The sequence below is a fragment of the Stegostoma tigrinum genome, chromosome 13 (genome assembly GCF_030684315.1).
Source record: "Stegostoma tigrinum isolate sSteTig4 chromosome 13, sSteTig4.hap1, whole genome shotgun sequence".
In the NCBI taxonomy this organism is placed as follows: Eukaryota; Metazoa; Chordata; class Chondrichthyes; order Orectolobiformes; family Stegostomatidae; genus Stegostoma; species Stegostoma tigrinum.
The window spans coordinates 30,713,101-30,727,653 of NC_081366.1; the positions used below are offsets into that span (position 1 = coordinate 30,713,101).

General features: G+C 41.8%; 1 protein-coding gene across 1 annotated transcript in view; it reads left to right on the forward strand.

Moving 5' to 3' along the window:
• Positions 1-14,553, forward strand: part of sec24a (SEC24 homolog A, COPII coat complex component) — a 59,313-nt gene that overhangs the window by 6,311 nt on the left and 38,449 nt on the right. The window contains exon 3 of the mRNA XM_048543213.1: positions 7,275-7,448. Coding sequence (XP_048399170.1) covers positions 7,275-7,448 — 174 coding nt within the window. The remainder of the gene's footprint in view (positions 1-7,274; positions 7,449-14,553) is intronic.

Consider the following 14,553-nt stretch of genomic DNA (forward strand, 5'->3'; position numbering starts at 1 on the left):
AAAATGGATCTGTCTGAGAAATTTGTATGTGACGGGCTTCTGCAAGGTGCATAAATAAAGCTCATTTGATGAGAATGTAACATTTTTGCTCTTCTTGCAACAAAGTAGATTTTTAAAGCAATTGCTGAACTGACTAAAACAGATTTCGTCTTCTGCATTTCTTAATATAATCTTGTCCAGTGTTGTATTGAGCTTTAGATTGCACAAACTTGCTTGACCATTGAAATGCGAGAGATTGGAGCAGGATTAGGCTTGGGCCTGTTCTGCCAGTCAACTGGAACTTCCTGCTCTTTGTATATCCCTTGTTGCCATTGGTATCTGGAAGTCTCTGTTTCTGTCTAGAAAATGCTCAATGATTGATTTTCCACTTTTTGGATTGGAGTGTTTCAGATATTGAGTAAAGAACTAGTTTGTGTCTCAGTGCTAGATGGCTTATCCTGTGTTTTCAAACTGTCCTTTGATTCTGCATTCCCTCCGGATGCAGCTGGAGCAGGGATAAGACACATCCACCAACATCAATCCTGTAAGAATTTTGTCCGCTTGAGATTATTGGTTCGTCTTCTAAAGTTCGGAGAATGCAGGCCCAATCTTAGAACAGTCCCATCAGTCTCGTGAACCTTTTATGCACTCCCTCTACGCCAAGTATACCATTCCATGGGTAAGGAGATGAAAACTAAAAGAAGTACTAATTGCATGTAGCCTCACCAAAGCTCTCGACATTTGGAGGTGAATTATTGTATTTGGTTCTTTGATCAGGAGTGCTGATGTTGGAACTGTACATTGACCTTTGTTCTGCTGAACATTAGATAGCTCTCTCAGACTGGATTGGTCACTATACTGAGTCTTTTCACAAACAATAAAAAAAATTGAATTGCAAGTGCTCTTTGGCTTAATGATTCAGGTAATTTGAATTGTTGATGACTGGAAGAAATGTACTGAAGTGGACACCTGTGAGTTCACGTGCTTATCCATGTTTGAAATATAGCCAACACCTTTCTTTGAGACAAAACACCATTTTTGACTTGAATTCAGTTACCATTGCCTATTTGTTTTTGTATCCTCCATCCAATCTTTGTGGAAAGTAGTGCCACTTCATTGTGTGATAATGTTGGACAAATGTGATCTTGAGTATGAAGTGGTATAGTGAGAAGGTTAATTGATTATTTTGATTTTTAGATCTATCTTTTGGACCTTTGCTAAATATTAAAACATTAGAGAAATGAGCATTGGAGGCTTTTTGTCTTCTCTAACTTCCCCATCGTGCAGTAAAATCATGGCTGATCATATTGTACTCTTATTACCTGTTCCCCATAAGCCCATAACTGTTTTATATGTTCAATGGGAAGTGATTGAGTGCCACAGGTGAAAACTCGGGAGAAGGGAAATATTGCAATTTGAGATAAAAAGTGCGGAGCTGGATGAACATACCAGACAAAGCATCTTACGAGCACAAAGGCTGACGTTTCAGGCTTAGACGCTTATGATGAAGGGTCTAGGCTCGAAACATCAGCTTTTGTGCTCCTGAGATGCTGCTTGGCCTACTGTGTTCATCCAGCTCCGTACTTTGTTATCTCGCATTCTCCAGCATCTACAGGTTCCCATTTACCTCTCTCAAATATTGCAGTTTACTGTGTTTTTGGCAGCTGACAACGCAAACCTGAATAAAATTAGTAAGTGTAGCTCTAAATCTGAGGTACAATTTTCTGGACATCTGATTTAATTTAGAGTCCAGAAGCTAATGGAATGCCTTGTAGGGTCAGGGCTAAAACTAGTTCCCTTTCCTTTACAAAAAAGGGCATGTTTACTTTGGATCATGGCAGGGCAACATGTTTGTACCAAACCCAGTTTTGAAATGATGAGATTCTTTAGTGTGAGATTAAAGCACAGTTCCTTGTGCATTACATTGGCTACATAGAAACATTTATTCATGAATACTCATGCCACTTGTATCAGAACAGAATACAATAGAGTCTATATGTTCTGTGACTTCTTTCATAAAATTGAAACTTGTTTGCATGCAGCAAAAGAGATTTTAAAAATGTTCGCCTCTTCCATGTTGTTGAACTCTCTCTGATTTAATCTTGGCTTGGTGTGGTATTTGACACTTCCTGCTTTCAGAACAGGTGAATAGTGCTTAAATGTTTACATTGACTGACTGCATTCACACACAGGAAGCAATTGTCTCTTCTATTATACTCGGTAACTTAAAGTTTAGTGTTGCTTTTCCTGTCCAGAAAATGTTCAGAAAAATTTGGTGCAAATCCTCTGATCAGTGTTGGACCAGTGTATCCAATTCTGACCAGTAAGAAAACTGCATGTTTACCTGCTGACTTTTAAGAGTCTAATTTTTATGCTGTACCGTGAACAATGCCCTCAGCCTAGAAATACACAGAGACCTGCAAAAGAATTCCATACCATAAGATGTAGGAACAGAATTAGGCCACTCAGCCCATCACATCTGCTCTGCTGTTTGATTGTGGCTGCTGTGTATCTAAACTCCATTCTCCTGCCTTCTCCCTTTAACCTTTGATTCCCTTATTAATCAACAACCTACCTGTCTACATCTTAAATATATGCAATAACTACACCAACCGCAGTAAGAACTGGTTGAATGATTCATGAGTGAGTCTGTCTGATGTAAACTGAGGGGCAATTGGGTCCAACTTTTGTGTTTCAAAATTATTTTGTATTTTGATCATTTTGGATTCTAGTTGGGTTAGGTGGGGTAGTAAATCTTCACAGGAACCAACTTAACAGTTTTCATGAGATAATGGGAATTGCAGATACTGGAGAATCCGAGGTAACAAAGTGTGTAGCTGGATGAACACAGCAGGCCAAGCAGCCTTTGTGCTCCTAAAATGCTGCTTGGCCTGCTGTGTTCATCCAGCTACACACTTTGTTAACTGTTTTCGTGCTTTTTTTCCATTACTACGTCTTTAAATCATCTCCCTGTCCGCTCCATGCCTTCACCATTAGGAACAAGGGAGTCACCGATTTCTTTGTCACCAAGTTTCAGACTAGCTGCCTCTTCCACATCACTCTGTTCCAGAAGACTGCCTAGCCAAACTTCCTATAATCCTCTTCCTACTGTCCTGGCATTGAATTCCTTTTTTACTGTTTTGTCCTGTCTCTTCCATGTCCTCATCTTATCCAGAAGACCTATCACCACCTGTCTTAGCTCTGTACTCATTGAGCGTCTGATCTCCCAGCTTTGTGTCCTTAATTAATTACTTAATTTACAATAATTAAGTATTTTAAAAAGAGGTGGATTTTTAAACTGAGCTTGCATGAAACAGAAGTTGAAACCTACCGCAGATCAGCCATGATCTTATAAAATGGCAAGGCAAGCTTGAGACATCAAATAGTTTACTACTTCTCCTGTTTCTTTATGTTCTTAACCTATCCATAGCTCTTTGGCCTCTTTACATCATCTTCTCAACTTCATTTTCTATTTTGTGCCATCAGCAAACTTAGTAACCATACCTTTCATCTTCTAAGTCATTTATATAAATTGTCAGAAGTTGAGACCCCAGCTCTGATCCTTATGGCATGCTGCTCGTTCCATTTTACCTCTTAACAATCTAGTAATGAGCCATTTATTTGTGCCGCCTCCAGTTGGTCAGCCAGTCATCTGTTCATGATGAAATCGTACCCTGTACGCTGCAAACTTTTACTTTCTACAGTAACCGTTGTAGCACCTTATCAAATACTTTCTGAAAATGGAAGCACAGTACTTCCAGTTGTTGCCCTTGATTCATCGTGCATGTTGCTACTTTAATTTACTACAGTAAACTAATTATACATGATTTACCTTTAACAAAACCATGTTGATGCAACCTGATTGCAATGAGCATGCCTAGGTGCCCTACTATAATGTCTTTCCTAATGGCTTCTTAATATCCCCTGTTTGACATGTACTAACTAGCCTGTTGTTTTCAGCTTTATCCATTTTTTTAAATAAGTGTTTAACTTGCTATGTCCAATTCTAGGGGAACTTGCCGAAATTTTGGAAAATTAAAACCAATTCATTCGTGCTCCAACTAGCCATTTTAAGACTGGGATTAAGTCAGTTAGGGCCTGAGAACTTGTTAGCCTGCAGCTCCAACAATGTGGCCACTTCTGTCGTGATTTGTAATTTTCTTTAGTCCATCCTGGTTCGGGGATATGCAGGCTAGGTTGTTTAGCCATGGTAAATTCAGGGTTTGTGTGCAGGTTGTCTCTTGGTGGGATGCTGTTTGGAGGGCCTGTGCAGACTTGATGGACTGACTGGCCTCTTTCCACTCTAGTCATTCTGATTCTTTCCATCCCATCTATTTTTGGGATTTTATTTGTGTCCTCTAGTGAAAACAAATTCAGAATACATTTTGAGTTCAGCTGCCATCTCCTTACTTTGCATAATTCCCCAAACTCACTTTATATAGGATGATTGCTCACTATGTGAAATCTTTAATTTTTCATCAGTACAAACTCTTAGTACGGTCCTACCTGTTTGACCCTGCCTTCACCATAAAATAAAGTCCTCCTTTAGTTTTCTATTTGTCTATTCTGTTATACCTTTATCTTGATGTCGTCATAAAAGGTTGCCCTGAGCTGAAAGTTGACAATTGGTTCTGTTACCCTTATGTCATCACTGAATCCTCATAACGCTGGAGCCATGCTTGTCAGACTATTTCCAATGTAGTCACATCCTGAATGAGATATGGAACCCAGATGACACTCCAGATGAGACCTAACTAGTGTCATACACAGTCTTAGCCTTACCCTAACTGTGAACTTTGTCCTTTATATTAGAGTAGAGAATACTGCATGCTTAATTAACTGCTCTCTCCACTTGTCCTGTCACCTTCTGTGAATCATGGACATATTCACTGTGTTCCTGCACATCTGTTAGCATAGTACCCTTCAGTTTATGCACTGTCCATGTTCTTTCTACCAATATGTAACACCTCCCTCTTCTTTGCATTGAACTTCATCTGCCAGCTATTTGCCCACTTCACAAGCTTGTCGAAGTTCCTTTGATTTTTCTATACTACATCTATATGTCTTATTAAGATGCTTTTAAGTTTTTTGCATCACCAGCAAGTTTTGACATTGTCCCTGCACACCAAGATCTAGATTATTAATACGTCAGGAAAAACATGAGTCACAAAACCGATCCTTGGGGAGCTCCATGACCAGCCTTGCTCCAGCTCCCCATCCCCTGGCACCAATTCCTGAAACTAATTAAGATAGTTAAAACTACAGCCAGTGCCCCTGCAGTCTCCATATTAAATTCCTTTAATATCCTTGGATGCATCTCATCTGCTTCCGATGCTTTGTCAACTTTTCCAGTGCCACCATTGTATCAATTTTGAGCCATTTTAGTGACAGAAATTCCTTTACTGTTATCGTGGTCTGGGTAGATTCTGGTTCATAGGCAAAGGCATATGCAAGTTTTTCATTTTAATACCTTGGCAATGCCCCTTGCTTCCATGAATAAAGTCCCCTTTTGGTCCCTAATAGGCCCTACTCTACTACCCTTCTGAGTGTATAGAAGATTGGGATTTCCTTTTGTTCACTACTGGTCTTGTTTCATATTCTTTCTTTCATTCTCTTATCTGCATTTTTACCTTCCCTCAACTTTCCTATTTGGCTTGATGCTCAGTTGTACTTCTCTTAAAACCTGACACATGTCATGAGTTACACTCTTCTTGTTTGTAATTTCCGTTTTCATCCAGGGAGCTCTGGTTTGTTTGCTTTACCTTTTCCTTTTGAGAGGGCTACATCTTGACTGTGCTCAAGCTATTTATCACCTTACCCTGACTTATTGCACTGTTGCAATTTAGTAAGAGAATCAGTTTTTGCCAATTAAATTCTAACTTTCAAACTAATTCTAATTGTTAGCTATTCACACAGTATGCCTAGCCGCTATCACCTCATGTCATTGTCTCTTTCAAAATGCCTGTCTCAAATTTTTCTATGTCCTGCTGGCTGGCTGGCTGCCCGCCCTTTTGCTCACCTGCATTTCTCCATTAACCATTCTTGCTGTACAGATGTTATCCCTTTCTCTTTTACACCTATCATCATCAGCTCCACGAAAAAAAACTAACCCTTGAACCCTTCATCTTTGCAAACTGCCTCCCTTTACCACTCAAGTCTTTGAATGTGTTTACCCTGCCCAGTTTTTACTTTTTCATGGGATAAGGGTGACGGCAGGTAAGCCAACATTTGTTATCCATTCCTAAATGCTCTTGAGGATGGTGGTTAGCCACCTACTTGAAGGGCTGCAGTCCATCTGTTCGAGGTAAACCAGCAAAGGTTGCATTCCCCTCCCCTTCTTTGTGTGTCAGGGGTCAGGTAAGTTCAAACCTGAATGTTGTCTGTATCTTACTGCACATGGGCCTGAATTGATTCAGTATCATGAATGGTTGAAAATGGTACTGAAATTCGTGTAATCATCAGTGACTCTCCTGTTTCTGATCTTCTGATGAAAGAAAAGTCATTGTTGAAGAGACTGAAGTTGAGCTTGAACTAAACTGAAGCTGAATCTAGAACATTGCCCTGAGGACTTCCTGCTGTGATATTAAGAGATTGGAACAATTGATCTCCGATAACCATGGCTTTTTTTTTGCAGTTGATGAGTCTAGCTGGTCTACCTTGGATGATCTGTTATTGGTACATGGACTTTTTAACAGGCATCAACAGGCAGTATTTTCAGTCAAACATCAACTCAAATGCATAATGCCAGCTCATGAAAATATTGATATCAGTATCACATGTCTTGCTATTCGGAGTTATCCTGGTAATAGAGCTAAGAGGAATGAAATATATCACCTCAAAATAAGCTGATTATCCTGTAGATATTCCTTTTGTAACTGGGGTCTAACCTTTAATTCTTTTGGAAAGCCCAGTGGCCTGAAGAAGCAACTAATTTTGATGCCTGACCATTATGTATTTCATTATCACGTTACATTTTTCAAAATAATTTTCAGTGTACAATACAACCTCTGTTATCAAAACTTATTGAATTGGGCAATGTATTTCACGTAATGGTGCAGTTTTGCATAACCTGTCCTGTAATGTTAGTGATGTGGTTCTATTTACTATATTTAAATGTTTCATAGAAATGTTTTCCGTTTTTAAGAGTATTGCATTTGAAGCTTGTTTAAAGGTATTCTTTTGAGAATTTTTCTTGTTCTTTAACATCTGACTGTTAATTGCATTTCAAGTTGTGCAGAATAGATTATAACTTTGTATGGGCAGTCAAAATTCTAAGTGCTTTCATTTAATTTCAGTTGCTTCAAGTCATCCACCAGTCAACCAGACAATAAATCAGATGTACCAGCCTAGCAGGACACCTTTGGGTCCCCCACTATCAACTGCAGGTCCTCCTTTGAGACCAGCTCAACCTCTAGTTACTACTAATCATGATGTACCACTAGCTCAAAATCTTTTGAGAGACCCCACAGGTAATGAATGCTTATATTGGCCAAAATCTTTAATTTCCATTTTGAAATGTCGTATGCTGATACATTGGAGCATTAAGAGCCTGCTCCACAATACCAACCTACATTGCTGTTAAAGGCACACCAAGTATAAATAGATGGCAGTGCTATTCACATTACTGTGTATCTCAGGCCAGTGTCAAAACATTGTGTTATATTTGTATCATGTTGGAAAGTATGACATATTTCTGGCTTGAAAAGAATGTAGTGGATAAACATATCTGGATTTTAAGTGGTAGGAGAAAATTCTGTCAAAAAGTAATACACTGTTCTATTTTAGCCAGTGTTGTGAATTGGAAGATATTTAAACATTTTGGTCCTAGACCACCAACTTCATCCCTATCCTTCGCAACAGTTCTGTGATTAAACCAGTCTGCTGATCCCACAATGAGCTTTTAGCCTTCTATTCATCACATCACTAAGACCACCTATGTTCATCAGTGACGTTGCTTGATTTTTGCTGCTGTCTTGGCTCATCTGTTGAAATGCTGCATGATGCAGACTGCTCTTTGACACCACACCTGTTGCATTTTCAGGATATGTAAAACTCTGCCTGTACTATACCTTTAGGAAAGTCTCATTCCCCATCATACCCTGTGCATTCTGAACCAGAATGACTCCATATTAAAGCACCAAGGTGCTTTTAAAACACTTATTTTTGATTTCACATCCATCCATGGCCTTGCATTTCTCTCCAGTGTAGTGGCACCCTAAGATATCTGTGCTCCTGTAATTCTGGCCTCTTCTGCACCCTTTATTCATTTGGCTGATTGTTTTTGTTTGTTTGCTTATAGGATTTGTTACTACACTTCTGTTAACGAAGGGATCCCAGTATTTTGATCCAGGAATTCAGACAAAGTGTTTGATTTCTGCCTTTTGTAGATGGTAAACAGGTGGTGTGTTGCTAGTTGCTGCATCTAATCTGATTTTATAGCTACAGTATTTACGTGGCTTTCTTAGTTTCTGGCTAATGTTAATCCCCAGGATATTGACAGTGGGAGATTCAATGATGGTATTGTCAAGTGGTGTTGTTAAATCTTGGTTCTTGGAGATTATCAATTCACAACATTTTGTATGACATAAATGCTACTTAAATATTTATCAGCCCAAGCCCTCATGTTGTTGAGGTTGTAAATGGGCATGGATGATATCAGTTTGAGGGCTCACAAGTGATTTGTAATATTATGCAACTATCAGTGAATGTCTCCACTCCTGACCTTACAATGGAGGGAAGGTCATTGATGAAGCCGCTGAAGATTTTTGGGCCTAGGACATGATCTGGAGGAACTCCTGTAGGGATGTCCTTGGGCTGTGGTGATTGATATCCAACAATCACCATGATCTTTCTTTGGGTATGGCTGCAACTAGTGGAGAGCTTTCTCCAGGTTTTCTATTGATTCCAGTTTTGCTAGGTGTCCTTGATCCCATGTTTGACCGAATATTGCTTTGATGTGAAGGGCAGTTGCTCCAACTTGTCTCTGGAGTTCACTTTTATTTGTTTGAGCCAAGGTTGGAATGAAGTCAGGAGTTGAATGGTCCCAGCAGAACTTAAAGTTCAGTAAGCAGGTTATTCCTTTGTCAGTGCTGTTTGATTAGCATTATCAATGAGCCTTGCATCACTTTGATTAAGCATAGGCTGGTCAGGTGATAATTGACAATAGTTGAATCTGCCCTGCTTTTGCAATCAGAACCTACCTGGACAATTTTCCACATTGCCAAGGGTGTGCCTGTGTTGTAGCTGTTCCAGAATTTTGTCTAGGGACGTGGCTTGTTCTCGAACACGGGTCTTCAGTGGTGTTGCCAGAATATAGAGTACACATAGTCATTGCACTATCCAGATTGGCATATTTGATGCTGAGGACCTCCAAAAGTAGATTGGATTGTCCACTTAGCATTTCTGGCTGATGATTGCAGTCATTTCAGTCTTGTCTTTGGAGACCATTGTTTCAGTTGTCTGGGCTGTAAGGTTTGGAATTTCCTCCCCGTACCTACTTTCCAATCTCTCTACTTCTGTCTTTCACGAAGCTTCTTAAAACCAAATTCTAAACCCAATATTTTGATTGTTTGACCAACACCTCCCTGTAATGTTGACTGTCATGCTAATTTTCTAATGCTTCTGTGAAATGTTTTAGCACAATTATTACATAAATCATTCTGTATAAATATAGGTTGCTTAAACTGTAAGGAATAATCTACAATGTAAGGCAAATTGTCAATTCATAGGTTACTGCAGAGTAGGGATAGAAGACAATTTCAATGAAGCAGGTGATAAAATCTCAAAATGGCTGAACAGACTGGAGCTGGTTATTGATGCAGTATAAGGAATGGTTTGGTTCCGGGAACTGAAGATGGGAAGGTATTGCCAATGTGATTTTGTGTAGCAAAATCAAAAATCTGTTGTTTCATGTGGCTTCACTAAGGCAAGGAAAATTTAATTAGAGCAGTCTATCCTGTTGTGTGCAGTTCCAATATCTAGTCATCGACAATCCAACCGTGTTACTTGGGTACTTTGGTAAACAGTGCACCATTACATCTTGAGGCAGGAATGAGGTAACTGAAAAGTTTTTCTGTGGTATAAATGTTAACATAACACGCCAATTGATTATGTAATATCACTATGTAATGTTGCCTTGAAATAAATATAAATTTTAGGGTCTAGTCTAACTCCTTAAAACTCTTCTTTTTGGCGGGGAGAGAGAGAAGGTTGTGGAGGAGGTGGTGATGGTGTCTGGCCTGACCTGATTCATAACATGAAGAATTGCAGAGCTTTGAGATGCCAATGGATCTGGGTGTCCTAATGCATTAATTGGAAAAGGTTAGTATGTAGGTGTGGCTAGCGACTAGGAAAGTTCATGGAGCGTTACTGTTTATTGGAAGAAATATTAAATACAAAAGCAGAGGTAATGTAACACTTTAATGACCTGTGGATTTATAGTGGGGTAGAACTGAACAAGTTGAAATAAACTAATATAAAGTTAAAGACAGGAAGATATGAGGTGGATGGAATTTGCAATCTTGACTGACTAAAATAGTCACTGTTTAAGCAGTGTTGTTAGTCAGAGTTGTGATCTTTTCATTAGAATCTGTTAAATGGCAACATTTCTGTTCAGAGGATAACTAGTCTTGGTGATATAATTTCATACGGAAATAACTGATGACCTAAAATCAAAAGTGAAATCTCTTGAGATAACAAGGTGTAGAGCTGGGTGAACACAGCAGGCCAAGCAGCATCAGAAGAGCAGGAAAGCTGATGTTTCGGGTCTAGACCCTTCAGAAATTCTGAAGAAGGGTCTAGACCCTGCTCCTCTGCTGCTGCGTGGCCTCTTGTGTTCATCTAGCTCTGCACCTTGTTATCTCAGATTCTCCAGCATCAGCAGTTCCGACTATCTCGCTGAAATCCCTTGACTGCTTGTGATTTTGGAATGAGTCCTTGTCATTTGTTATTCATTATTTGTCCACTGTAATGCCAAAGTAGTTGTAAAGCATGCTGCTGTGAATTAAAAGTTACAACTACAAACATTTATTCAACAGGTAGATAATTTTACCTGAAAGATTTGTAATACACCACCAAGAGTGACTTGATGGTAGTAGTGCTACTGATAGTGCTTATGGAGTCTTAAAGGACATAGCTGCAAGACTGGGTCTACAGCGGGTGATGAGGGACAAAACAAGAGGGGGAAATATACTTGACCTCATCCTTACCAATCTGTCAGTTGCAGATGCATCTATCCATTATGATATCTATAAGAGCAACCACTGCACAGTCCTAGTGGAGACTAAAGTCCTGCTTTCATGTTGAGAATAACCTCCATTGTGTTGTGTGACACTATCAGCTGTCAAATAGGACAGACTTGGAACAGATCTAGCAACTCAAGACTGGGCACGAATAAGGAGCTGTGGGCCATCAACAGCGGCATAATTGTACTCCAGCACAGCCTGTAACCTTGTGGCCCAGCATATTGCTCACTTAACCATTACCATCAAGCCAGGGGGTCGAGCAGGAACATTTGATGTTTCGGGTCGAGACCCTTCTTCACAAATAGGGGAAGGGAAGAAGATTCTGAAATAAATAGGGAGACGGGGGAGGCGGATAAAGGTTGGATAACGGAGAAGATGGGGTGAGAGGAGACAGATGGGCCAAGAGGCAGGGTGAGAGCCAGTGAAGATGATTGTAGGTGGGGAGTTAGGGAGGATGGGCAGGTCAAGGAGGCGGGATGAGGTTATTGGGTAGGAGATGGGGGTGGGACTTGAGGTGGGAGGAATGGTTAAGGAGGCGGGGACTAGCTGGGCTGGTTTTGGGATGTGGTCGGGGGAGGAGAGATTTTGAAGCTTGTGAAGTCCAATTGATACTCTTGGGCTGCAGCGTGGGGGGCATGTTGAAACCTGCCTATTTGCAGGATACATGGAACAATCCCTCTTCCAAAGCTACACTGGCCCTTTCCCCTATCTCTTCCTCTGTTACATTGGCATTGTTTCATCGCCACCTCGTGCTCCCACGATGAGCTTCAACAGTTCATCCACTTCGCTAATACCTTTTGCCCAACCTTAAGTCTACCTGGACCATCTGATGCCTCTCTCTCCTTCCTGGACCCCTCTGTCTCCATCTTTGGCATCCACCTGGAAATGGATATCTATTTTAAGCCTACCGAGTCCCAAAACTACCTAGAATATTCCTCCTGTAACCCACCTTCCTGTAAAAAGGCCATCCCCTATTCGCAATCCCTTGACCTCTGCTGCATCTGCTCCTGAGATGAGGCATTCTACTCCCGAACATCCCAGATCTCCTCTTTTTTTCAAGAACCATAACTTACCCTCCACAGTGATCGAAAATGCCCTCGACTGTGTCACCCGCATTTCCCACAACTCATCCCTCACACCCTCTATTGGCAATAATAACCAAAACAGAATCCCCCTCGTCCTCACGTACCACACGACCAACCTCCAAATCCAACGCATCATCTCCGACATTTCCGCCATCTGCAATCTGACCCGCTACCAAAGACATTTTTCCCTCCCCACCTTTGTGCTTTCTGGACAGACCACTCTCTCACCCTGACTCCCTTGTCCGCTCCCCACACTCCTCCAGCCGCACCACCCCTGGCACTTTTCCCTGCAACTGAAGCAAGTGTTACACCTGCCCCTATGCCTCCCCTGACACCCCCATCCCAGGTCCTAATAAGACTTTCCACGTCAAACAGATGTTCGCCTGCACATCTGTTAATGTGATATACTGTGTCCGCCGTTCCTGTTGTGGCCTCCTCCGCATCAGGGAATCCAAGCGGAGACTTGGGGACCGCTTTGCGGAACACCTGCACTGAGTTCGCAACAAACAATGACTCCTCGCAGTCACAAACCATTTCAACTCCTCTCCCCACTCCCCGGACGACATGTCCATCCTGGGCTTCCTGCATTGCCACAGTGATGACACCCGAAGGTTGCACAGGATCAGCATCTCATATTTCGCTTTGATACCCTTGGGCTGCAGGGTACCCATGTGGACTTCACAAGCTTCAAAATCTCTCCTCCCCTGACCACATGCCAGAACCAGCCCAGCTATTCTCTGCCTCCCTAACCATTCCTCCCACCTCAAGTCCCAGCCCCATCTCCTACCCACTAACCTCATCCCGCCTCCTTGACTTGTCCGTCCTCCCTGGACCGACCTATCCCCTTCCTGATGCCCCATCTACATTCACCTTCACTGGCTCTAACCCCACCCCTTTGACCTGTCTGTCTTCTCCTTTATCCATCTTCTGTCTGCCTTCGCCTGTCTCCCTATTTATTTGAGAATCCCCTCCTCCCCCCCCCCCCCCCCATTTCTGAAGAAGGGTCTTGACCTGAAATATCAAATTTTCATGCTCCTCTGATGCAGCTCAACCTGCTGTGTTCATCCAGCTTCACGACGTGTTCTGTCAGATTCTCCAGCATCAGTTCGTAGTATCTCTCTCCAGCCAGGGGATCAGCCCTGGTTCAATGAGGAGTGCAAGAGCACATGTCAAGAATAACCTCAGCCATACCTGAAGATGAGGTGTAAACCTGGTGAAGCCACCAAACAGGACTGCTAGCAAGTCAACCAGCATAAGCAGCAAGTGGTTAGATGGACTTAAGTGATCCCACAACCAATGGATCAGATCTGAGCTCTGCAGTCGTGAATGCTGGTCAGCTCACTGGAGGACATAGCACCACAAATGTCCCCATCCTCAATGATGGAAGAGCCCAGCACATCATTGCAAAAGATGAGGCAGAAGCTTTTGCAGCAATCTGCAACCAGATCTGGCAAGTGGATGATCCATGGTGGCCTCCTCCAGTAGCTCCTAGCATTACAGATTCCAGCCTCCCACCAGTTCGTTTCACTCCATGTGATATCAAGAAACATTTGCAAATGCCTTAGTACTACAAAGTCAGTCGTGCCTGACAACGTCCTGGCAATAGTACTGAAGACTTGTGCTCCAGATCTTTTCTGCACCATAAACCAAACTGCTCCAGTGTAACTGGAATACTAACATCTTGGCAGCAATGTGGAAAATTGCCCAAGTATGTCCTGTACATAAAAAGCAAGGCAAATCCAACCTGGCCAGTTACTACCCCATTAGTCCACTCTCATCAGAAAAGTAATGGAAACTGTCGACACTACCATCAAGCAGCATCTGCTCAGTGACACCCAGTCTGGTCTCTGACTAGGCCATTCAGCTCCTGACCTTGTTACAGCTTTGGTTCAAACGGGACAAAAGACCTAAATTCCAGACGTGAGGTGGGAGTGACAGCCCTTGACATCAAGGCTGCATTTGACTGAGTGTGGCATCAAGGAGCCCTAGCAAAACTGAAATCAGTACGTATCAGGGGACAAACTCTCTCCAGTGGTTGGAGTCAAACCTGACATATAGGAAGATGGTCATGATTGTTGGAAGTTAGCCGTCTCAGCTCCAGGACATCTCCACAGGAGCTCCTCAGGGTAGTGTACCAGTCCCAGAACCTTCAGCTGCTTCATCAATGTCCTTCCCTCCATCATAAGGTCAGAAGTGGAGATGTTTGCGAAAGATTTTTCAATGTTAGTCACCATTCATGATGCCTC